The sequence below is a fragment of the Solanum lycopersicum genome, chromosome 9, assembly GCF_036512215.1.
Source record: "Solanum lycopersicum chromosome 9, SLM_r2.1".
NCBI lineage: Eukaryota > Viridiplantae > Streptophyta > Magnoliopsida > Solanales > Solanaceae > Solanum > Solanum lycopersicum.
The window spans coordinates 69,396,770-69,422,807 of record NC_090808.1 but is presented as its reverse complement, the minus strand read 5'-3'; the positions used below and the strand labels follow the sequence as shown (position 1 = coordinate 69,422,807).

Sequence of the window (26,038 nt, the reverse complement as noted above, 5' to 3'; positions counted from 1 at the left end):
ATAAGCTAAACTTAAAAGATGTCATCGAAAAGATGTAAAATTTACACGAGTACAAAATATTTTTGTTTTTGAAATATCAAGGTTTGATATGTAAAATTAATAAAGATCAAAGGCGACAATCAAAGTGAATACAAAACGAAATATTTACAAAGTAAATTGTTAACTTCGAATTTGAAAATCTATAACAATATTATTTTAACTTCTGATCTTACTACAAAATAAAATATTTACAAAGTTTTACAAGCTCAAATTTAAATAAGTATATATAAACATTGAAAACTATAAACTAACTAAAAATATATTAGCAAAGTAGATTATAAATAATATTTTTTATTTATAAATAAAACAAAATTGTATATTTATATTATGTCGGTTTGGTTTGGGTTCGATTTGACTTTTTTTCTTCGAATAGCAAACCAAATCAAGAGTGGTCGATTTTTTTTTCACGCCAAACCAAACCACAAATCGTTTTTTTCGAATTGATTTGGTTCGTCGTTTGATTTGACTTGTATACCCCTATATATAGTACAGTAATACCTGGATATCTACCCACTTTCTACTTTAATCCTCGATCTCCAAATTTTCGTATCTTGATACTAGCTATGATCACTCCCTTTATTTCATTTTCAACCTACTTTTACATCCACTAACTCCTTCTATACATAATCAACTTCTCATACCACCTACCCGACATATTTGCACACTCCATCTTCACATGTTCGAATCATATCAACCTCATCATTTTTCTCATTTTGTTTATTGTTGCAAAAGCCACCCACATATTTTCCCCGTATAACTTTATTTTCATATGCCTCATAGTATGCCCACACATCTGCTTAACTTTATAACTGATCATATTCCTCATAGTATGCCCACACGACTGCTCTTCTAAACGTGGGTATATTCTTGACTAGCTAGCCCCTCTTTTCAATAAAACAATATCGATCTAATCACTATTATTTCACTTGCCTTTAAAACTCTACTACATATTCTTATCACACAAACATACCACATCGTAATTTATATCCTTGTTCTCTTGAATTATGAATTCAAAATATTTAAAATTTTCTCTCTTTAAAATAATTCATGCGTCATTTTTCATGAATTACGTTATTAAACTTACACTTTAGATAAAATTAATAACTCACAATATAAATAATGACATAACTCACAATATAAATAATAACGATAATGTGTCACGTAAATTGAAAGAAATTAATTTATACTTTAGTAGGATAGGATGTAGTACACATTGTATATTAATTTTCTATTAAAGAAAAAATGTAAAGACAAAATCACAAAAACAGCAGAACCCCATTGGCTGATCCACTCTCTTTCTCACAAGACTTTTCATAAAACAAGTGTAGCACTTTTTCATTTTTTTAATTCCCAACTTGCTCTCTTCCCTCACCCCACCCACCCACCTCTCTCTCTATTAACTTCTCAACCTCCAAATCTTAACAATCCAATTCGAACAAATTATCAAATGTATCCATCATCAACATCTTCTTCATCACAAGGTTCAATGAGCCACACCAGCACCACCGCTGGCGGCGCCGGCGGTGGTCTCACTCGCTACGGTTCAGCTCCGGGATCATTTTTAACTACAGCAGTTGAAGCCGTCGTTAACGGTAATCACGAGTTCGCTTCTCACGGATCTCATCACTCACACCTTGGTCCTTCACGGTTTTTTCAGTCCAATCTAGCATCTACTTCGTTAAATTCCGAATCTACAAGTAAAGCGAAGGAACAATCGAATTTACAGAGGTCAATTGGTTTCAATGACTTAACAATCGGCGGCGGAAGCGGCGCTGGAGGAGGAGTTTTGCCGACGACTTCAACGACGCCGTTGGTTCGACATAGTAGCTCACCGGCGAGGTTCCTTAATCAACTTGCTACTGCTGCAGGTGATACTGGTAAGTTTTCAACTTCCCTTTTTTTCCTAATTGATATGTCAAATGACGAATTTAACCTTCCTGTATATGATTCCTTTCTGTTTGCTTTTTTTTTTTTCCTGCTAAAGTCATCAGCATTTGGTAACTTTTTTAACCAATCAGAGTAGACTTTGCTAATTGACTAATCACAACTAACTTTGCATAAATTAACAAACTTTGAAATGCATTTTACATTTTAAAGTATTCCCTGGTTACATTTTGTCCACATGACAAAGTTAATTTCGACACAAAATTTAAGAAAGAAATAATATTTTTATAGTTAAACATGTTAGAATAATTTTATAGCTATTTAAATCGTAAAAATAATTTCTTACAAAAATGTTAAATTGAATTACGAACAATAAGCTCTTGTGATCTGTTTTTTTTCCAAACCCCAGACACAGCAGAAGCTTAATTAATGCGTTGAGTTACCTTTTAAAGAAAGTGTAATTAGCTACCGATGAAATGAGAAAGTAGGTTTCTTGCAGATAGAACCAATTAATGGAGGATTAACTTATATTAATCATCTCATTGGACTTCATTAACTTCTAAATGAATTGTCATGAGATTACAGTACAAAAGTAAGATTTACTTATGTCACAATTAGACGTTATAAACTGACTAGTTGAGCACTTAAACATAAATAATTACTCAAAAAAGGACACATATAGAGTAAGTGGGGAAATATGCTAAGAGTAATTGAGTTTGTCTTATCTAATTACATATAACAAGTTGCTAAAAAAAATTTACCAAAAGATTAAAAGAGTTATGTACATGTTTAAGGATATACTTAGTACTCGAAGAATCTTTAATACCTCCTTACAACTTGCAAACTCATTTTTTCTTTCCCTCCATATGATTAGTACTTTTAACTTCTAATCTTAAAAAAGAAGTACTACTTCATTTGTCCCACTTCATGCAGTTACTAAAATGGTGAGCTAAAAGGAATTCTATAAAAATTTTGAACTATGAATTATTAAATTTATATTACATTTTAAGCAATTTTAAATATGTAATTTCTTTTTAAAAAGATATATGTCCATCAATTATTGAATCATCTCACATAAAATGGAACACAGAAAATATATCATATCAACAAAAGTTTAGCTAATTCTACTTTTCCTATGGTGAGTGTATTTTTGTGTCTGCTCTTTTTATCTGTCTAAGATAATAACAATAACATACTTAATATAATCTTATAACAGAAGTCTCGAAAGTACAGAATGTACATATATTTTATGTCTATTTTGTAGAAATCAAATCACTAAAAACAGTTTCATCTTTTATCTATCTACCTTCTACCATTTCCAAATTTATACTTTCCAATCTTGACAAGTATGTTAGATAGACTTCTGTAGTTCATGTTTGTAATTGAATACATCGTGTAATTCAAGGTTTATACTCCCTCTAGTCCCAATTATCAATCGTTTGACAAGTTGAAATTATTTATAAATATTAGTATCCATTTTAGAAATACAAGAAATGATTTGTTAATCCTTTCGTTTCAATTTATGTGTCATAATTTGATTTTGTACAAACTTTAGAAAAAAAAGTACATACGTCTACAAGTTTTGGTCTGTAACATCCCAAAACATATATGTAACTTTTATAAGATGTGTATACATTAAAAACTTCAGATTAAAAATGTGTCATTATTTTGAAGCATATAAAAAAAATTTGATACATTTAGCTAAAATTATATATTTATTTCGAGAAATTCATTTAACATAAATAAATTCTTGTTTTACAACCAACTTAATGATTTAGAATTCAAAAGTTATATACTCTAAATCTTAATTCCGCTTATTGTTAATTAATATAAAAAGTAGAGGGGAACAATCTTGGGTTAGCTTAAAATAAATGGAATTAGTTTCCTAAATTAGAAGGTATATAACGTAAGCAGCCGCAAATTATTATTTGCTCTCTTTTAAAAATAACTTATCCATCAATAGGGCAAATTAGGTGATTAGTGGAGCTAATTGGTAGGTCTAAATCCTGTCTCAACTCTTAGTGACATGTAAAGGTGGGTTCCACATTTGGTGAAGGTGAATGCATGTGTGTCTGCTAAGTTTCCAATCGCCCACAACATTTGGCCAATGAAACCACTGGTATTAATTAATTACTCATTAGATGGTGGATCCTTCTTTAAGATAGAATCTCATTAGCACTAATTAATATTTTTTTTAAAAAAAAAATGTTTCTGGAGATAGGATTTGGGGTGGGGGTTGAACGGAGTTAGATGCAACTTGTGCAATTTGACACTGCTGAGCTTATAAACAATAATATACCGTAATGGTGAGAAAATTTAAAGAAGTTATAAGTTAATATATTAAACAAATTTGTTACTTTTAGTTTTTTATAACTATTATATTTAAACCAACTTGCATGTATCTAATTAATTACGTATATGTAGTTAATTATATAAAAGTCAAATTTTATTTCTTTTTAGTCTAAGAGGTAAGGGATTTGATCTTAATGGTAAAAGTATAACGTGTGATATTCAAAATGGAGAAGATCAGAAAGATGAATTCATTATCCATTGAACTGTGAATCATGCATCACTGATCCTTGTTGTTTTTCGATTTTAATAAAAAAATATTTGACCTTTGTATTAATATAATTAATGGTGCCTAGATCCTTAGAAGCAGGGAAGGGAGAAAGAATGATACTACTTTTGTAAATTAATTTGATATGAGGTGGGGAGACTGAAAGGCTATGCTTTTATTGTCAACTATCAGAAACTCTACAACTCATTTTGATCATCTAAGTTGGTTAGACTTTTTTAATTTGTTATTACGATTCATTTAAAATGCACTATTTTAAAAGACCTGACATGCAATTTTCTATATTTTTGAAATGTCCGATCGGTATAGAAATAAATTCTCCTTTCAACTAAAAGGGTGGTTTAATCTATGATTTTTTGCCAATAAGATATATTGATTTGGAATAGGACATACAATGTGGATGCTTTGACCTCGAAAAAAGGCAATTTATTCTCTATTAATTTTTTAAAATAATTATAATCTACTCTACGTTAGGTTTAGGTCTACTATTAGACCTTTAATCGTTGTATTAGTTTCTTAAGTTAATGTGTGTATGAACTAAGTCATGATCATTATGTCACACAAACTTGAATGGGTCAATAAAGTTGTGTTGCGGTTCCTTTATTCATTTTTTCTACTTATGGTAATTGATATATGAGAGGTTGGAGTGTGCTTCTTTGAGCACTGAGTCTATTCCATTAGTTATGTTGTAGTTTTCTTTTCTTCAACCCAAATAAAACAATAAATAAATTAATTAATTAAACGAGCACAACTTGGGACTTATTATTCATTTTATTTCATTTTATATGGTATCATTTTTATTAAAAAATTTATTCCATGAATAATTACGATAACATATATGTATAATATCACAAATAGAATATAGGGAGGACAATATGTACTTCTTTACTAGGTGATGAAACTTTAGGCTAAGAAAAAATTATTTGAAGTAAGATTGTCAAAAAATATTTGAAACAGAATATTGTATAATTATGTAGTAATGTAATAGAAAGAATTGAAAAACTTTCAGGGGCCAAAAAGTATTTTGTGGTCTCTGTAAATTATACGAGTAGAGATATAAGTTTTGGAATTATTAATTGATTTTATAGAACAAGTTGTCACTTGGGCCCAATGAGCAATATAGATATTAGAGTATTATTTTGTTGTTTCCTTAATCATAATCTTAGTAAGAAGCTCCTTATTGGAGGAAGTGAGCATTTCTTTTGTGGGGTCCAAACTTTCAAATATAGCAAGTTGACATTATATAAAATATAAAATTCTAGTAAAAGTAGCAACTAGCCAATAAAATAATGAATAAAGGAAAGGGAAGGAGTTTTGTCCCTTTATTTAATTGATGGTGATTGTGCCTACGATTCTTTGAATCCATTTTTTACTTATTTTGAGGTCAAGATGCATTCACCAAACAGCTCCTAAAATTCCATGACTGGTCAGTTATCACGTGCATGGGTATTTACTTGACCCGTTTATTCCCACTTGCTCTATCCATTATTATTATTATTATTATCTTAGCCGCCACCTAAAACCAGCCCAATGTTTTTGAGTGCTTTACTAGTTCTAAGATATTTTCTGAAAGTTTTACAGTCGACTGTTAGCAGATGATCCTGTTTTTATTTGTTGGTGTAATTTATGATTCTTCATATAAGAAATGCTTTGATTATGATCTTAAATTTTGTAGACAATAAACAAACTTCAATGTTTTGTTAGTTTCAAAGGCTTATATTTTCACAACTTGTGAAAATAGTGATTAAATTTAAATGATGACTTATTTTAAAAAATTTTTAAATCAAGGACTTTCTCATTTACTATTCATATTTTGTTTTGTCTAGTGGTTAACGAAGGAGGTTTAAGCATTATAAGGTCCTAGGTTCAGTTCCTAACAAAGAGAAAACACTAGGTGATATTTTCCCTCATATATCCCATGAAATGGAGCTTTAGTAGATCAGTTAGTTTTGAGTTGAGGGTCTATCGAAAACAATCTCTCTACCCCACAAGGTAGGATAAGGTGTGTGTATCTTATTTTCGTTGGTTTTATCTTTAGTTTGAGTAGTAATATTCATACCTTGTCAAACAAAGACTTCAAATTAGATATCAAATGGAAGTCTAACAATTTGATGTGGAAAAGAGGATCTCTTTTATGTTATGTCTGTAATATACTTTAATTTTGTCAAAGAAGACCTTAATATATAGAGCCAAAAGAGACCAAATACTTTTCCATGGAGACTACAAGGGTCACACCAGAACTATCAGCTTTTGAGATGACATTTTTGAATCAAACTCACGAAAAGATTCATATCTAATATGTTGTAAAGGTTTTAATTTGGTAAAAAGAACTCGTTACCATAACTTGTAGTATAATTCAAGTTTGACTTGACGTTAGGATTTTCAGTTTCAATGGGGAGAGGAAGCTATAACCCAAAAGGCGGTGGAGATAGTGGCCGGGGAATAACAAGGCTGAACTCTCAGCTCAGCTTCACAACGCAAGAAGCTCTTTCTCAAATAGCAGAGGAAAATGAGGATATTGAAGGGACCAGTATAGCCAATGGCCACAGAAAGTCAACACATTCTTATGCCAGTGCAAGTAGTTTCGCGATGGGTTCTTGGGAAGATAACAACTCTATAATGTTCTCTGTCACACCTAGCAAACGATCCAAGCAGATTAGCAATGACATTGTCAATGGGCTCGATGACGGGGAAACTCAGGTAATATAACTGTAACTTTGTGAAAGTATGTTTCTCTGATAAAATTGTATTTTTAGTTGAGTGTTTAAGGGTCATGTTTTCTTTATCCTGAATTCTAGAGTTGTGCATGTGATATGCCTAACGTTAACAATATTTATGTGAAAAGTGAGATGTAATTTTAATGATGTTAGCCTTCTAGATGAAAAAATGTCATGTGCTTTGATTTGGTGATCTTACAACTGATTCAAAATCTGTTTTTTCTCCTTCAACACGCTATTTGAAATCTTTCAAAAAGTTGATGATTTGGTTTTTGCTTGCATTCTTTTGTCTCTAATTCCCTACCTTTCTTCTTTCTTCCAGCTAATATGAACTTGAAGGTCACTATCAGAAAACACATAAACCTTCACCGTTTGACATCTGTGTTTTCAACATGTAAACGGCGATAGATATACTTCCTTTACATTTTTCCCCTTAACAACCTTACAACTACATTCTGTGTATGTGTTTCTTTTCTTTCTGCAGAAGTATGTAAAATAAAATAGACAAAATAATCCATGTTGGCATACTCAATCATGTTTCTCGTGTGTAACTCACACAAAAATTGATGAAAACTGCATTTTTATTACTTGTGGGAGGATGAACTGATGTTTTTCGATTTTTGAACCATTTTCAGTTTCAGTTTGGCTTGTCTCAGACAGCTCTAGAAATAGCATCTATGGATAGATTGCTGCACATCCCCGAGGATTCTGTTCCTTGCAAAATTCGTGCCAAGCGTGGTTGTGCTACTCATCCTCGCAGCATTGCAGAAAGGGTGATCTTCATATTTCTTAAGCCATTCCTTTACTTGGCCCTTATAATGAACAAAAAAATAAAAATCCAATTGAACTTTATCAATTTATTTTTCCCCTGCTTCATTTCATTTGATATGGCTTCGATTGAGAATGAATTTCAAGATACTATCTGAAGCTGATGAAACTCTTCCAGCCACTGATTTTAAATGCCAACTTTGCTATTATGTAACAATAGATTTAATTGTCAACATGTAGTAGTTGTGGCATTTGAAATACTTTTCCTCAAAATTTGGATCATCATAGCTATGTTTTGCTTTTACTAATACACAATAATGAACGTTGTATTCTTTTCTCATCTTATGCAGGAGAGAAGAACCAGAATTAGTGGGAAACTAAAGAAGTTACAAGATCTTGTTCCAAACATGGACAAGGTATAGTTTGCTTCCACTCCACAATATTTTCTCAATTGGAGCTTATTGGAACATGTTTTAGCTGTAAATTTTGTCGCAGCAAACGAGCTACACTCCAATATTAACAACATTTTCTTGTTTGTTTTCGCAGCAAACGAGCTATGCTGACATGCTGGATCTAGCAGTGCAGCATATTCGAACCCTTCAAGATCAGGTTCAGGTGAGTGATCAAAATGATCAACCTTACTGCTTTGCAGCTTTACCTAAATTACTTATACTCTATGTTCCTTACACTCTTCAAAGAAACAGCCAGTGTGTTGGATTAGATCCTCCAAAAGCTATTAGTACAACAATTTTGGCCCGAGCAACATATCTTGTATTCTCACATGAGTTTACACCAAACCGAACAATTTAACCTTAATGTATTTGGGATAGATGATGTCTAATATGTTTTGCAAATAAAAAATGATAAATTTTCTAGCCCCACCTTTATAGCTGTGTGATTGAAATAGTCGAAATATAATTTTCACGTTTTCTTATTCTTATGCAGAATCTGAATACAGAACTTGAAAACTGCAAATGTGGATGTAGGAAATCAAGTCAATAACAAAATGGGAGGAAGCACTTTAGCTGAAGATTGACTTAAAAGGATTTTTGTCACCATTATTTTGCTTCTTAGAAACTCAAATTTGTACATATGGAAGTAAATTTCATACTAGTTTTTTAAAGCTAAAAAGTGAACTCTCTTTGTTTTTTTTTCTTTTCCCTTTTCCAGTTAGAAGACTACGTATATGATTGTTTTGGATTATTTCTAGTTTTCTTTTTTCATCTAACATTTACATTTTTAATTTATTTTTGAGTTTATTTTGCTTGAAGATCATAAAAGCTAATTGATGATGTTGTACAACTACTTTCTCTATTTCATTTTTATGTTCTTCTTGGGAAACAACCATTTACAATTTGAAATCCAACTCTACTCTACAAGGATTTCATGTGTTTTATTTATCGAACTGTTCATTTTCTGTGAAACAAGTCATTTAATTAATATAACGTTTGTATTGAGCCATAAAATCTATTTTTCCCTTCTTACTTGTGTATATCATGAATAAATGTGATTTATCAATGCGGCACTTTAGGATATTTTAATATTTTGCTCATGAATGATGATTTGCTCATTCAGTAATATTGCATAAGAATTGAGTAACTTTTGATATCAATGTGATCTATATTTTGCATATACAATCAAAATTTCAACTTCATATCAATAAGAATTTATATCGCATTATCCAAATGGGGCCCTACATTTGTAATTTTTATATCGCACTTGTCCTGTTAATCAAGTGTGAAAGATGAGCAAAATGAATCAGGCTGAATAAAAGTTCATTGTTCGAGGGATTTTGTGAGTGTATTTTCCTTGAGAAAAAGACAAATAATATGGTTGTATTATTGAGCCACTTTACAGATACCACCAAAGGCAACTTGCTACTGCAATTCATCTCTTGTAAGAATTATTAGAGAGAGAGAGAGAGAGGGAGCTCTTCCTTCTTCCTTCAAACATTCAAACCTTCATCCATTTCATTTCATTAAACCTTTTCTCTAACTTCTCCTAATACGTGAACTCGGAAAATATATCTTTGTTGAAATCCGAATCTGAGAACTATGACTCTCATTTTTACCCCATAATGTTTGTTTCTTCTCTTGATGAAGTCAGCTTTCAATTTTATTTATGATTGATGAATCAGAAAATTGAAGATAATAAACAGGCATAAGAGAAGACAAAAGTTAACTAACTGTAAGTCATCTTCTTCATGAATTACTTTTTCCTATTGATACAAAATTAATAGTGTTATTATATTAGGAAGCCAGTTTCTTTGTTGACGAAAACTGAAATCAAGAAAAAAAGTCTGAGATCATATAAAAAAGGTTTAACTATGCAAAATTTGTTAGATGAAATGGTGCATAAGATGTATAATCTTTCAAAAGACTAGATGAATAAAAATGTCGCTCTTAAAGAAACTAATTCCAAGAGTTGGTACACTTGCAGGAAGTCTTGTACGGAAGATGGCTCAAAATGAAATTGAAGATATGTTAGATCACCTGAGAAGGATCAAGAGTGGAGGTAATCTGGATAGGGTCAAGATCAATCGAATTGAGAAACTTGAAATGGTGTTCAAGTATCATCATGTTCTTTTGCCTGATTCCATCGTCAAACTCAAAAAGAAGGACAAATGGATTGCGAAAATGGTTCAGTGGGTATTGGATGGAATTCCGGATGAATGTAAAACTAACCTTAATTTAAGAAGGTTAGAATTACATTTGTTGGAATTCTTTGAAGGTAAAATCAGTTTAAGTTACAACCATGAGTTGAATGATTCTGATCTGTCGAAATATATGGATTGTGTTGGAAAGAATCTAAATGATGTACTGATGATTTTACTGCAAAGGGCTAGGTATGACCCTCCAGGAGAAAACCTCGAAATCCACAGATTTATAAAGCAATTAAAAATTGTTCAAAAGAAAATGAGATTTTTGAGATACTTATATGTTATAGAGATAAATGGTTACGTCAACCAAGAGAAGTTGGAATGTTTGGACACTCGAATGCATTTTATGGCTTACAATGTGGGACAACTTTGTCTTGCTATTTTAGGTTACGATATTTCTAATTTTGTAGATGATGATGATGATGATGATGATGATGATGATGATGATGATGATGATGAGGATGAGGATGGGGATGGGGATGGGGATGGGGATGATATCTTGAATAAACCTCCTTATTTATTATTCTTGATTATCTTAGTAGAGCTGGAAATGAAGAAAATTTTTCTCGGTGAACTAAAGGCTTCCAAGTTTACTCAATCAAGAACTTTCAAGGACAAGAAATTACCAAAAGGATTTTCTCATCATCTCCATAGTCTGTTGATGTATCTTAGAAACAAAAAGCTTGAGAAATTTCCTAATAATAACTCTCCTCAAAATATTGATATAGCAATAGAGTTCTTGTTGGTTTTCCTTGATGCTGATGTCGGAAATCATGTAATTAATGGTAACTGGTTGAATGAAGTTATGGAAAAGGTTGGAGCTATAGCGGGTGATGTTCTATATGTAATTCAAAAGCTTCTTCCTAGCTCTATAAAAAAAGATGACAATAGCAAAATAAGTCTTTGCTCAATACAGATATGGGAGAAAACTAAAGATCTGAAGGCACAAGTGGAGACGCACTATAAATCCTTAAAATTCACTCCATCGCAATTCCCCACTGTTGGTGGATGGAGCTTTCTGGATTCTCTTATGCGGAAACTGAAAGAGATGTCGAAATCTAAATCTTGTTTAGATTTCCTGATGAAACCTCTTTTGGGGAATTTGGAGAAAGAGCTATCAGCTCTTACATCCATTTTAGAGAAGGATCTGTCATCTTTATCATCCATTTTAAGCGATGTCGCCAAGGTGCACCATGAACATGAAATTCTTCAAGATCTTCACAGGCGTACTATCAATTGGGCATATGAAGCGGAAGTTGCGATTGACTCTATTCTTGCTCAGTATAATGTCTTTTGGCATATTTTTTGCTCACTTCCTACAATCTTAAAAGAAATCAAGCAAATTAATGTGCAGGTGACTCAGATGTGGTCAGCGGACATTGCTCTTAAGCCTTGCTATATGGTAGCACCATTTGAATACTTCCCAACTCGACATATCAATCCAGTGACTGATGAGGATATAGTGGGTTTTGGGAATGACATAGAAAAAATGTTTCAGTATCTGATTAGAGGTACAAATGATCTAGACGTTGTCCCAATTGTAGGCATGGGTGGACAAGGGAAAACGACAGTTGCTAGAAAGGTGTACAATAGTGACAACATTGTTTCTCATTTTGATGTTCGAGCATGGTGCATCGTTTCCCAAACATATAACCGGAGAAAGCTATTACAAGACATTTTGAGTCAAGTTACCGGTTCCAAGGACAAGGGGTATGAGGATGATATCCTTGCTGATGAGTTGAGGAAAAGCTTAATGGGCAAGAGATATCTCATTGTCTTGGATGATATGTGGGATTGTATGGCATGGGATGACTTAAGGCTTTCCTTTCCAGATTCCGGAAATAGAAGCAGAATAGTAGTAACAACTCGACTTGAGAAAGTGGGCGAACAAGTCAAGTGCCATACTGATCCTTATTCTCTTCCGTTCCTCACAAAAGAAGAGAGTTGTGAATTGTTGCAGAAAAAAGTGTTTCAAAAGGAAGATTTCCCGCCTGAACTACAAGATGTGAGTCGAGCAGTTGCAGAAAAATGCAAAGGACTGCCCCTAGTGGTTGTCTTGGTAGCTGGAATAATCAAAAAAAGGAAAATGGAAGAATCTTGGTGGAATGAGGTGAAAGATTCTTTATTTGACCACCTTAATCGTGAGTCGGAAGAATATAGTCTTTCAACTATGCAGTTGAGTTACTATAACTTAACCGACTGTTTAAAGCCTTGTCTTCTTTATATGGGGATGTTTCAGGAGGATGCAATAATTCGAGTATCTGAATTGATAAGTCTATGGATTGCGGAAGGATTTGTGCAGAGCATTGAATCTGGGAGATTGTTGATGGAAGAGGCAGCTGAAGGTTACTTGATGGATCTCATTCAGAGTAACGTGGTAATGGTTTCAAATAGAAGGTATAATGGTAAGGTCAAATACTGTCAGGTTCATGACGTAGTGCTTCACTTTTGCTTGGAGAAGAGTCTAGAAGAAAAGTTTATGTTGGCAGTGAAGGGGCATGATAGCCAGTTTCAACCTTTTGAATGGAAGGAAAACCGAGTGAGCTTCAGTTTCAGTAAAGAGCTTTCCAAGTTTGCATCTCTAGGATCCAAAACACGGAAGTCTTTCCACCAACACTTGAGGTCACTGATAACGATAAATAACCTAGAGTTAATTGATGGGATTCCCTTCTGTCAGATTCTTAAATTGCGACTTCTTAAGGTCTTGATTTTGACTTCCCATGAAGTGGATTATTTGTCGTCAGCTACATTCAAACCTCTAAATCACCTGAAATACCTCGCAGTTTGTGCAAATAAGTTTTACTTTCATCCAGAATCACATCTGCCCAATCTTGAAACTTTAATCGTAAATAATTGGGAAAATGAAGTAGAGTTACCAGCGTCTTTTTGGGAGATGGAAAAATTAAGGCATGTTAAGATTTGGGATGCTAAATTTGATTTGGAAGAGGATAATCAGGGATCCTCCGAATTGGAAAATTTGAGGATATTACAGTATGTAAAATTTCCAATTGATGGAAGGGATAGGGTGGATATGTTATCAAGGAGGTGTCCAAATCTTCAAAAACTGCACATCAACTTGGAATATCGGGGCAGTAATAATTCGGCAGATTTATTTTGTCTCACATTAGAGAATCTTACTCAGCTTCAAAATCTTCGCCTAACTGTTGAGAGGTCCAACATTGTATCTGGGTTACAATTGCCTTCAAATTTAAACAAGTTGGTACTAAGTGGGGCTCATATCGAAAACCTGAGTTCCTTCATTGCAGGACTACCAAGCCTGGAGTATCTCCAATTTTGTGACCCCTATGAATCTGTTCAAATCAGAGATTGGTGCCTTGGAGGTATCACGTTCCCTAAACTTAAGTTGTTGAAACTGGTGAACTTACCGATCTCAAGGTGGGATGCCTCAGAGGAATCGTTTCCCCAGCTCGAAACACTTGTTATAAAAAGGTGTAACCACCTCAAGGAGATCCCCCTTAGCTTTGCTGATATTCCAACACTGAAGCAGATTAAGTTGATTAGGTGCGAGAACGAATCTCTCAAGGATTCAGCTGTGGAGATTAAGAAAGACGTTGAAGAGAATGAAGGAAACGACCGTATTGACCTCATTATCAAAGTAAGTAGAAACAAACTCCTAAATATGTTCTGTTTTTTTGAGTATCTAACTAACTTGACACCACTATGTATAATACAGGGATGGTAGGGAATATAATTCGAGATGAAACATGTACGTGCCTGTAATCACAACAATGCTATATATTCCTTCTTCTAATTTGACGCTTGCTTTTGCTTAATTGCTCCATGTTGATTTCAAAATTGCAGCAAAATCACAGACAGAGTGGCCGGGGAATAACAAGGCAAGAAGCTCTCTCTCAAGTTCACAAATTTTCGCAGCATTAAAAACTCAAAGGTTTTGATAGTGTCTTAGATATAAGCTCATTGACATGATACTTTTGCTGTGCACTCAAAATTTTGAAGTTTGTTATTGTTGAATTATTGTAATTTGTGGCACCTATTGAAAAATTTTAATCACAAACATTTCTTTTTTAATAAAAGTAACATGAATGATGGTTTGCTCATTCATCAAAGTGTATGTACGGCATGATTTCATATCGCCTATCCAAATGAATTTGTAAACTTTTATTTGTAAAATCAATTTTCCCTTCTTCCCCATGTATGGCATGAACTCTCTACTGGTATAAGTAACAAAATATAAAACCATATGTATTTACATGAATATATTTAGAATTCGATACTCTAGGGTGTGAAAGCAGAATTTGATTTATTTGACAAAGGTCTAAATATTTTTTTATGCAAAATTTGAGTTTTCTTTTCACGTTCCTCTCCTGTTTGGGCTATATCCAGTGGCGGAGCTACGATTTTTAACAAGGAGTTCAAAATCTGAAGAAGTAAAGACACGAACTAATCGAACATAAAATAAAATTTTAGCCATGTATACTATTTTCTGTTGAAGGAGATTTGAATGAACCCTTGAATGTATGCTGGTTCTGCCCTAGCTATACCGATGTGTCAATTCCACTAAAATGTTTATCAATTTAAATGCTTGTCAATCCCTTTTTCTGATCTGCCCTCTATGATTATTGTCACACATTTGATATTATGACTTTCTTTTTGTTTTTTTTTAAAAAAGACTACATCCGCATGGGTCTTTTTTAAATAACTAGTCTTTGCGCACGTGCAATGCACGTGTATCCTATTAATTAATATTTTTTTTTTAAAATGACACAAGTATAAAATATATAAATAAGGCATAAAGAAGATTTTTTATAAAAATAATCATAAACTTGAAACAATGAAGGGTGACATGTATACTTCAAATTTTCTGAATTAATTGAAACGTCAAGTAATATTACCCTATTATCAAATATAGATATGAGAACCATATATTTATTCACCGGTCATTTGTATTACATACACTTGTATTATATATATGCATGACTTTTCAATTTAATTGGTACCATAAAAGTGAGGTTCAATCATATTATTTTAATTGTTACCATAAAAGTGGCATTACTACGATGACTTTTTGAAAGTTAATGTCTCTATGATCCTATACTATGTGTTGACAGTAATAACTACATTTCTTAAAGGATGAAAAAGTTCGTCAAAGAACCAACAAAAATTGAAATCCCAAGATAAAAAATAGAAAACTATCACATAACGTATAAAATTGAGCAATACCTCGAGAATACATTTCAAAATTACTAAAAATAGTCAAAAAATAAATATAAAGAAACATTCAATGATACAACATATTAACAAGACCACACACAAAAAAAATAATAACTGTGTAAACCTCTTCTAGACTAGATTGAAACCATAATGAGGCTAAGCATATCAAATACCATAAAACCAAAAAAAAAAAAAGTTGATATTCAAAGAATACATCAAAATCTAATATTAAGAAAGAAGAATCAAAAGCAAATAACACTAAAAAGATCACACAAAATTAACAAATTGTATTACAGATTCTTAGCACAATTTGATGGAAACAAGATCAAAAACTTAAACAAAACATATTAAAATACAATAAACAAAATCAAGATTAAATAAATAAAATAATAAAAAAGAAAAAACATAAAAATTCAATACGAATGAAATTACCTTTAGTATCTATACTACTTCTTGTATATCTTTTCTCTATTAACAACAAAAGATGATAAAGAAATAATCACTAACACAGTCTCAAGCCAAAATTAAATTGATTTTGATAAAGAAGAATTGATATACACATTTATTAAGAAAAATATAACTTTTGGTCTTTCATCTTCTTGTAACTATTTCCCAAAAGAATTTAAATCATTGTATCTAGAGGCATGAATTTAAATAAAAAATATTATCTAATATTAAATTAATTATATATTAATATTTATTTAGATTAGAAATAAAATAAAAATAAAATAATAATTCAACTTTTAAGTTGAGAGCTTCATGCTTATAATAATATATGATATATCATGGAATAATTAGACATTATTCTTAAAGACGAGGGATAAAGTTGACGTTTTTACTAAAGCAATCAATAGGAATGAAGCACTATCATTATTTTATTATTAATTAATAAAGAACCAATTATTGTTTACCTACCATTAATTAATAGATTAATAACGCACTAATTCAGAACTCATACAGTACACATTCCAGTATGTTTGAGCCATTGCCATCTTTATGTACCAGATAACACCTCGTACCACATAGGATTTGGATCTACGATCAATCAGTTAACAATAGACCATTATATCACTGAGTTATTGAGGAATAACAAAAGATTTGATAAGTTAAAGATTGTGGTAAGTTTCATTCATTCATTATTTATTTTCATACTTGATGGATCTATATATATACTTTCTCTTCCCAATTTAAGTGTCTTAGTTTGATTAGATATGAAGTATAAGAAATAAAGACTTGATTCTTGTAATATTAAATTAAAGCCTTTAATATGATCATAAGTCACCTAGTTTTTTTTTTCATTTCATTCATAAGGTCATTCAAGTTTAAAATTAATACATCCGGCTACTTTTTATGACATAATATCTGTAAGTCATCTTCTTCTTGAATAATCTTTTCCCCTTTGATTTTTCAAATGGTTCACTCAACTAACAGCTCAAAAAATCATTTTTCTTTATTGAAGAAAATTGGAATCGATAGTTTTCTTAGATAATAACTATTAGTTGAGTGATCATATGAAAAGCGTAAAATATGCTTTGTTTGCAAGATGAAATGGTACAAAAGATGTATAATCTTTCACAAGTATTAACATAGCTTCAAACACTAGATATATTGAAAGACAATGAATAAAAATGTCGCTCTCAATGAACCTAGCTAATTCCAAGAGTTGGTGAACTTGCAGGATTTTTTCTAAAGAAGATGGCTCAAAATGAAATTGAGGAAATGTTAGATCGCTTGCGAAGGATCGAGAGTAGAGGTAATCTGAGTAGCGTCGAGATTGGGAAAGTTGAGAAATTTGAAAGAATGCTAAGATTTCTTAGAACCATTACAAGTTATCATCGTTTTATTTTCCCTGATACATTAGTCAAACTCACAAAGAAGGCCAAATCGATTGTGAAAACACTTCAAGGAATATTTGATGGGATTCCAGATGAATGTAAAACTAACCTTAATCTGGAAAGGCTCGTATCACATTTGTTCGAATTCTTTCAAGGTAATACGACCAGTTTAAGTTGCAATTCTGAGTCGAATGATTTTGATCTCTCAGAATGTATGGATTGGCTCGTAAAGAATATAAATGATGTACTGATTCTCGTGGGACAGCCTATGGATGACTCATCTTGTCGGTCTAGGTTAGAGTTTCTATTTATAAAGCAACTAAAAATTATTCACAAGAAAATGAGATTTTTGAGATACTTATATGCCACAGAAATAAATGGTTACATTGACTATGAGAAGTTGGAAGGTCTGGAGACCCGAATTCAGGTCTTGGCTGATAATGTAGGACAATTATGTACTGTATTTATTGTACTCGAGGATGAGGATGAGGATGAGGATGACAATGAAATAGTTGATATAGTTGAGAATAAACCTCCTTATCTATTAGGGTTGATTGTGTTAGTGGAGCAGGAAATGAAGAAGATTTTTCTTAGTGAATTAAAGGCTTCAAAGTTCACCCAATCAAAAACATTCAAGGACAAGAAATTACCAAAAGGATTTTCACATCATCTCAACAGTCTGTTGGTGTATCTCAGAAACACAAAGCTCAAGAACTTTCCTGATAATGTGTCTGCTCAAAATATTGGTCTGTCAATAGAGCTTCTGTTGTTTTTTCTTGATGCTGATCTTTCAAATCATGTTATTAGTCGAAACTGGTTGAATGAGATCTTGGAAAACGTGGCAACCATAGCGGGTGATGTTCTATACGTAATTCAAAAGCTTCTTCCTAGATCAATAAGCAAAGACGATGACACTAGCAAGATAAACATTTACTCGATGCAGGTATTGGAGAAAACTAAAGATCTGAAGGCACAAGTAGAGACGTACTACAAATCCTTAATATTTACTCCATCTCAGTTCCCTACCTCTGGTGGTTTGACCTTTATGGATTCTCTTTTAAGGAAATTAAATGAGATGTCAAGATCTAAATATGGTTTAGATTTGCTGATGAAACCTATTTACTGTAATTTGGAGAAAGAGCAATCAACTCTTATATCCAATTTAGAGAAGGAGTTGTCATCTTTATCATCCATTTTCAGAGATGTCACAAAGGTGCACCATGAACATAAAGATCTTCAAAGACGTACCATCAATTTGGCATATGAAGCTGGGGTTTCCATTGACTCTATTTGTGCTAAATATAATGTTTTTTGGCATTGTTTTTGCTCACTTCCAACAATCGTAGAAGAGATCAAGCAAATTAATGCAGAGGTAACCGAGATGTGGTCAGCGGACATTCCTCTTAATCCTCACTATGTGGCTGCACCATTTAAACACCTGCCAACTCGTCATAGCAATCCCATTACTGATGAGGAGATAGTGGGTTTTGGGATTGACAAAGAAAAAATAATTCAGTGTCTGATTAGAGGTACAAATGATCTAGACGTTGTCCCAATTGTAGGCATGGGGGGACAAGGGAAAACCACAATTGCTAGAAAGGTGTACAATAGTGACAACATTGTTTCTCATTTTGATGTTCGAGCATGGTGCATCGTTTCCCAAACATATAACCGGAGAAAGCTATTACAAGAGATTTTGAGTCAAGTTACCGGTTCCAAGGACAAGGGATATGAGGATGATATCCTTGCTGATGAGTTGAGGAAAAGCTTAATGGGAAAGAGATATCTCATTGTCTTGGATGATATGTGGGATTGTATGGCATGGGATGACTTAAGGCTTTCCTTTCCAGATTTTGGAAATAGAAGCAGAATAGTAGTAACAACTCGACTTGAGAAAGTGGGCGAACAAGTCAAGTTCCATACTGATCCTTATTCTCTTCCATTCCTCACAAAAGAAGAGAGTTGCAAATTGTTGCAGAAAAAAGTTTTTCAAAAGGAAGATTGTCCGCCTGAACTACAAGATGTAAGTCAAGTAGTTGCAGAAAAATGCAAGGGACTGCCTCTAGTGATTGTCTTGGTAGCTGGAATAATCAAAACAAGGAAACTGGAAGAATCTTGGTGGAATGAGGTGAAAGATTCTTTATTTGACTATCTTGATTGTCATTCAGAGCAATATAGTCGGGCTACTATGCAGTTGAGTTTTGATAACTTAGCTGATTGTTTAAAACCTTGTCTTCTTTATATGGGGATGTTTCCGGAGGATGCAAGCATTAACGTGTCTGCATTGTTAAGTTTATGGTTAGCGGAAGACTTCGTTCAGAACATTAAATCTGCTGAAGATTACTTGATGAATCTCATTAGCAGTAACGTGGTAATGGTTTCAAAGAAAGAATATAATGGCAAGATCAAATACTGTGAGGTTCATGATGTAGTGCTTCACTTTTGCTTGGAGAAGAGTAGAGAAGAAAATTTTATGTTGGTTGCGAAGGGAAATCATAGTCAATTTCAATCTTTTGTTTGGAAGCAAAGTCGAGTGAGCTTCAATTTGATTGAAGAGAATTCCAAGTTTGCATCCAAAACAAGGAAGTGTTCCCATCAACCGTTGAGGTCACTGATAACGAACGGAGCATCTTTTTATATAATGTCCTTAAGTTCTTGGATTCATAATTTGCGACTTCTTAAGGTCTTGGTTTTGAGTTCCTATGAAGTTGACTATGTGAATTCAGCTACACTGAAACCACTTAATTACCTGAAGTACCTCGGAGTAAGGGCAACTACGTTCTATTTTGATCGAGAATCACATCTGCCCCATCTTGAAACTTTAATTGTGAAGAATGATAGATCAGTTATGTTACGAGGGTGTTTTTGGGAAATGGAACAATTAAGGCATGTTGAGATCAATGATGCTGAATTTGATAAGCAGGGGCTCTTTGAAGGATCCTCTAAATTGGAAAATTTGAGGATATTAAAGAACATTGTTGGATTTCCAATTGATAGGGCGGATGTGTTATCAAGGAGGTGTCCTAATCTTCAACAACTTCAAATCGAATTTGGATCTTTTGCAGAACCTCTTTGGCTCACATTGGAGAATCTTACCCAGCTTCAAATACTTGACCTTTCCTTTAGGTTGTTCCACATGCTATCTGGGTTACAATTGCCTTCAAATTTAAAGATGTTGGTACTAAGAGACGCTGATCTAGAAAACCTAACTTCCTTCTTTGCTGGACTACCAAGCCTGGAGTATCTTCAATTAACAAATATGTATTTTCCTCAATCAGAATGGTGCCTTGGAGATATCACGTTTCATAAACTCAAGTTGTTGAAACTGGTGCAGTTAGATATCTCAAGGTGGGATGTCTCGGAGGAATCCTTTCCCCTGCTTGAAACAATCGTTATAAGATGGTGCCATAACCTCGAGGAAATCCCCATTAGCTTTGCAGATGTTCCAACACTGAAACAGATTAAGTTGGTTCACTGCAAGAACAAATCTCTGGAGGATTCAGCTGTGAGGATTAAGAAAGATGTTGAAGAGAATGAAGGAAACGACCGTATTGACCTCATTATCAAAGTAAGTAGAAATAAACTCCGATGTTTTGTTTTTGAGTATTTACCTGCATCTAACTTGACACCAATAATACAGAAATAGTAGGGTCGTCCGGAAGCTGTGAGTCAATTATGTGCCTGTAATTACAACAATGGTAAATATGGTTTCTGTTTTATTTTTTTCGTGTTCCTTTCTCTAATCTAATGTTTGGTTTCACTTAATTTCTCCACGTTTATCTCAAATTAAATTTGATAATTGCAGCAAAAGTACAGCCAATTGTTGCAGCCACGCTCATGCTCAAGTATATTGTGCGCCTAGAGCCGACATCCCTGTCCTTTTTCTGTATGTTGTAGATGATCTTTCACTGTGATTTCTTGTTGCCTTTTATAAACATCATGCCTTTGTTATGCAGCTTTATTAATTTACAACCTGTCAAAACATTGCTTCTTTGTTTTTTGTAATATAATAGTTGTTTCCCTTCCATCTTACACCTGCAAAATTCAATAAAGTATACAATTGAAAGCTGGCTGAATACAACTCCCTAATATCAATCAATAGAATACTGAATGAAAGTTGTTTTGATACAAAAGCTATCTATATTGTTCCGACTCTTAAAAAATGTCACCAAGTAGTACTTTTGGATAACAACTTAGATAGTTATTTGTACTTCCTCTCTTATTCCTTTGGTAGCCTACATCAAATCAGGTTGGTTAACATGAACATTTACATATCTATAAAACTCAGGCAGAAAAAAGTAAAGCATAGATTTACGAGGATACAGATTCGAGTCTCTGGAAGATTTATCACTTTGAGATGATCCAAGTTTTACGTAAATCAAGTATAGAGAGAGAACCGGATAAATGCTCTACTTTATAGAGTGTTTAGCGGCCATGGTGTTGGATGAAAAAGTACAACTTGAATATGCAATTCTAAACCATACGAAAACATTGAAAAATCGAGACTTGAAGTGATTTAGGAGTCTTGTGTGGAAGGGCTCTATCGCACAAAGGATCAAAGGTACACAGGAGATAACAAAAAATTTCATCGCAAAAACAAGTAAAACTTAGATATAAAGGTATGCACTAGCAAAATGAGTTCAGAATACGAGAAAACTACATTGCCTGGTTCAGCCTTTACTTCGAATTAGACTTGGGCCTTAACGGAGGCTTCTTCCAAAGCAAGACGAGAAAGTATCCATTATTCATCTATCCAGGAGGACAATGGTGGAGTCTCCGAATTTATCCAAGTTGCCCACATGAATGCGTGCCTTTCGCCTTTAACCATATCTTCAGCAGCACAGGACTCTAACTGCATCATTTCATCAATTGTCAGCTTTACAGATATGGCTTCGATATTTTCGTTGAGATTGTCAATCTTGGTGGTACCGGGTATGGGGCATATGTCATCTCCTTTGTGAAGAATCCAAGCCAATGCAAGTTGTGATGTGGTGCATCCCTTTCTTGATGCTATTTCCTTGACTTGCTCGTATATTTGCTTGTTGTGCTCAAAATTTTCAGGCTTGAACCTTGGTATATTCTGGAAAAAAAAGCAAATGACATCAGCCATCCCGATTATATGTATTGTTTTATACGTTAATTATAACGTGCTGTATCAGAAGAGATTTCGAGCGATAAGGATGAGTTGGCAAACTGGATTGAGAACCATGAGGTTCAAGTTCAAATAAAAAAGACCAGGTGATTTCTTTCTATCTGTCTATGCCTTGATGGATAGAGTTACCCAATATCAATGAACCGAAACAGTTTTTTCTTTGATGACAACTTTGTTTAAACAACTCTATTTTTGTATCGTTCTAATTATAAATATTGTGATTTCTAGTTAAGTTTCTATAATTCAGATATACCAAAAATTTGGATGCATTGACCATGACACTGTGACCCGCCATTCTTTGTGGGATAGAAGTACATATTTTGTACACTCTAAGCATGTTAATATATAAAGAGTGTTTTTTTATGTCCGAATTTGCACTAGAAGTTAAGACTCGTTGATCTTGTATTCAGATCGCCTTATTCATAAGTAGCATGTGTTTCGTAGCCTTAATTCATCAATACTAACGAAATCTCATCAAGATCAGTACTGGTAGATTGGTCGAGCTCAGTTAATCAGCAAGCCGTTGGTTCTGAGTAGGAAAGTCACAACGTTGATGCTAATATTGAGCTCTCCAAAGGAGAGGCTTTGAGAGTTTCACAAAAAGCCAATGACACATGTTGCAGAATTTTGGTTTAAAAGGAAAATGATGGGTATGATATGCAGCTAATGGAGGTAAGTGGCTAAGTGCAAATGAAAATCATGCAAGATCGAAGACAGTGCAATTAACTAGACCAACCTTGCGGAAGTCTCCCTCGGCCAAGCTCTCAATCAACTCTGGACCTGCTGAGAAGAATCCTCGTCCGAGAGGACTATACGGAACAATTCCAATTCCTAATTCTCTGGAAAAGGCATTTACTCAGAAGAACCTTCAAACTATCTGAAAGAGTGAACTCTAAGAGACACATTACCTGCAAGTTGGAACTATTTCTTCCTCAAGATCTCTGGTCCACAATGACCACTCCATCTGAACAGCTGTTATTGGATGCACCGCGTGTGCCCTTCTGATTGTTGCTGCGCAAGCCTCAGATAAACCTATATATTTGATTTTACCCTCTTCAACAAATTTCTTCAGTTCTCCCATCTACACACTATGCCACACAATGTCACAAAAACAAAATAATAACAATAAGCACAATAAACAAATTGCCAATTTGAGATACTCCATTGTCGAAATGTTTATTCTTCTATTTGACTGGAGTATCATCTTTATTGATACTCTTCCATGCACCTATCATTTTCTCTCCCCATGCTTTGCATTACTTGTTTATAATAGAAGATTAATTTTGTCTCGGTGATGCTTTCAAAAACAATAGTAGTAGCTAACAATGATGTAACCTTTGTTTGTGATTTCATCATAAAGCAATTCGTTGGTGACAGAGCATAGAGTGGGTAAGTGTGACATAGACAGAAATTCTTTCATAGTTAGAGAAACTACGAAATTACAGTAAGCATAGATGAGTGTTCCTTTTACTGAGTAAACTTTATCAACACAAGAATTTCAAAGCATTGGCCTATCCTCCGAGAATTCGAGAGGAACACATTACATTTCTCACATAGCATAAGATTCAATTCAACCTTTTCGTACACCACTTTTTCTCTACCATCAGTAGAACATTGTTCCGTCTCTGAATTTATCTCATGGATTGACAAACAACACATCAGCTATGTTAATCAGATTCTCCCAAAGAACAGTCTTTGGAGGAAGGATCCTACACGCACCCATCTCCATCAACACTTTTGAAGAGTCCGAAAAATATAGTGCATCAGAAGATCTTCATGAATATGTCGGTTTGGCAATATAAAAGCGGATTCAAGTAAATAGCTCGGGACCATTTTCCACACAGTTGATTCAATCAATTCTTTTTTTTTAAAGACTAGAAGATTTTTGCGATTTCTAGCCAAGCTATATCCATGTGAAATCTGCTTTTATCCAAGTGATTAACTGGTTACTGTTACCTCTTTACACAAACCACACAATCCAACAATTCGCTAGAAATCAACAACATACCTAGTATAGTCCCACAAAGTGGTGTTTGAATGAGGATAGAGTATACACAAACCTTACCCCTACCTCGTAGATAGGAAGGTTGTTATCGATAGACCCTCAGCTCGAGGAAAAATAGCTCATAGTAGTCTAGAAAAAGAAGTAATGTGAATACAAGAAAAAACAGATACTAGTGTAAACAACAGATAGCGACCGAACAGTACTACAAGAAGTTTGCTAGAAATCCTCAAATATAATAAAGGGAAAAAAAAGAGTAAGATGTCAAACCGTGATTTCAATAGGCACTCGAATATCAATCCGATGAACATAATAAAGATCGATGCAGTCGATATCTAGTCGCTTCAAGCTAGCTTCACAACAAGCTCTTACATACTCTGGTTCACCACAAATGTCCATTTTCCCTTCTTTCAAACTTATGCCAAATTTGGAAGCTATTTGTACTTTTTCTCTCATTCCTTTAATTGCCTAAACAAAATAAAATTTAGAATGCACATGTTTAACTACCTCAATTAGTGTATAAATTGGGAAAACAGCAAGGTACAACACATTAAAGCAGGAGGTACAACACATTAAAGCAGTAATTGTTACATTTTATTTTACCTTGCCGATGAGAAGTTCATTGATGTGAGGTCCATACTGATCGGACGTATCGAGGAAGGTGACGCCGCGATCAATGGAGTGTTGAATGAGCTTGATCATTTCGGGCTCGGGCTTGGGCGGGCCATGATTGGGAGACATGCCTCTACAGCCCAGCCCGATTCTAGAAACTTCTAGGCCTTGCGAGCCTAATTTGATCCTCGGAATTTTACTCGCCGGCGTTTCCATTTCCTCCGTCGAATCTCTTGAACAGTGAGCTCACAGAATATGTTGACCAAAGTTTGGACTACGAATTTGGTTAGAGTTAGTTGGAAAAAAAAAAAAGAATATTTTGGAATTAAAATTGTAAAAAGGAGCCTTCCATTGTGAGAGTAAGTTTCTCTTTTTTTTTGGTTGACATAAACTTTATAAAATCACTATACATATTATACATGTATATTTTTAAATACTTAATTTGTACAAGCATTATAAGCGTATATTTAAATTTGAAGTTAAATATAAATATTCAGTATTGTTTAATCCATTTGAAACAATAGTAATAATAATATATCAAGTATAATGACAAACTCAAGTAAGGTTTGAGAGGAGGATGAATTATACTTGAATTTTATCGA

At 33.5% G+C, this 26,038-nt stretch overlaps 4 protein-coding genes across 12 annotated transcripts; 3 read left to right on the top strand and 1 right to left on the bottom strand.

Moving 5' to 3' along the window:
• The first annotated feature begins 1,311 nt into the window (after window positions 1-1,311).
• Window positions 1,312-9,285, top strand: LOC101263058 (transcription factor bHLH128). 2 transcript variants are annotated; one of them, XM_010328632.4, is made up of 6 exons: window positions 1,312-1,916; window positions 6,876-7,198; window positions 7,851-7,988; window positions 8,334-8,399; window positions 8,530-8,598; window positions 8,929-9,285. In XM_010328632.4, the coding sequence occupies exons 1-6, from the start codon at window positions 1,487-1,489 to the stop codon at window positions 8,983-8,985; spliced, it is 1,083 nt and encodes a 360-aa protein (XP_010326934.1). In that variant the 5' UTR covers window positions 1,312-1,486; the 3' UTR covers window positions 8,986-9,285. The 2 variants fall into 2 exon arrangements, with proteins under 2 accessions (XP_010326934.1, XP_010326935.1); XM_010328633.4 differs by having other exon boundaries at window positions 1,326-1,916; window positions 6,885-7,198.
• A 433-nt stretch (window positions 9,286-9,718) lies between these two features.
• On the top strand, window positions 9,719-14,730 carry LOC101055591 (putative late blight resistance protein homolog R1A-3). 2 transcript variants are annotated; one of them, XM_004247959.5, is made up of 4 exons: window positions 9,719-10,170; window positions 10,423-14,258; window positions 14,337-14,369; window positions 14,465-14,730. In XM_004247959.5, the coding sequence occupies exons 2-3, from the start codon at window positions 10,440-10,442 to the stop codon at window positions 14,343-14,345; spliced, it is 3,828 nt and encodes a 1,275-aa protein (XP_004248007.3). In that variant the 5' UTR covers window positions 9,719-10,170; window positions 10,423-10,439; the 3' UTR covers window positions 14,346-14,369; window positions 14,465-14,730.
• Window positions 14,731-16,766: 2,036 nt separating this feature from the next.
• On the top strand, window positions 16,767-21,695 carry LOC101264157 (putative late blight resistance protein homolog R1A-3). Of its 2 annotated transcripts, XR_003248245.2 has the most exons (4): window positions 16,767-16,953; window positions 17,514-21,238; window positions 21,311-21,368; window positions 21,476-21,695. XR_003248245.2 is itself a non-coding variant. In XM_026032990.2 (3 exons), the coding sequence occupies exons 2-3, from the start codon at window positions 17,531-17,533 to the stop codon at window positions 21,314-21,316; spliced, it is 3,714 nt and encodes a 1,237-aa protein (XP_025888775.1). In that variant the 5' UTR covers window positions 16,767-16,953; window positions 17,514-17,530; the 3' UTR covers window positions 21,317-21,695. The 2 variants fall into 2 exon arrangements, 1 of the variants encoding a protein (XP_025888775.1); XM_026032990.2 differs by having other exon boundaries at window positions 21,311-21,695.
• LOC104649440 (auxin-induced protein PCNT115-like) lies at window positions 21,309-25,839 on the bottom strand. Of its 6 annotated transcripts, none has more exons than XR_003248248.2 (7): window positions 25,428-25,839; window positions 25,095-25,292; window positions 23,731-23,903; window positions 23,559-23,661; window positions 22,600-22,750; window positions 22,331-22,522; window positions 21,309-21,705 (listed from the first exon to the last, which is right to left on the bottom strand). XR_003248248.2 is itself a non-coding variant. In XM_019215603.3 (6 exons), the coding sequence occupies exons 1-6, from the start codon at window positions 25,650-25,652 to the stop codon at window positions 22,503-22,505; spliced, it is 870 nt and encodes a 289-aa protein (XP_019071148.1). In that variant the 5' UTR covers window positions 25,653-25,839; the 3' UTR covers window positions 22,254-22,502. The 6 variants fall into 6 exon arrangements, 2 of the variants coding, with proteins under 2 accessions (XP_010326936.1, XP_019071148.1); XR_003248249.2 differs by having other exon boundaries at window positions 22,336-22,522; XR_743356.4 differs by having other exon boundaries at window positions 22,331-22,750.
• Between the last annotated feature and the right edge of the window lie 199 nt (window positions 25,840-26,038).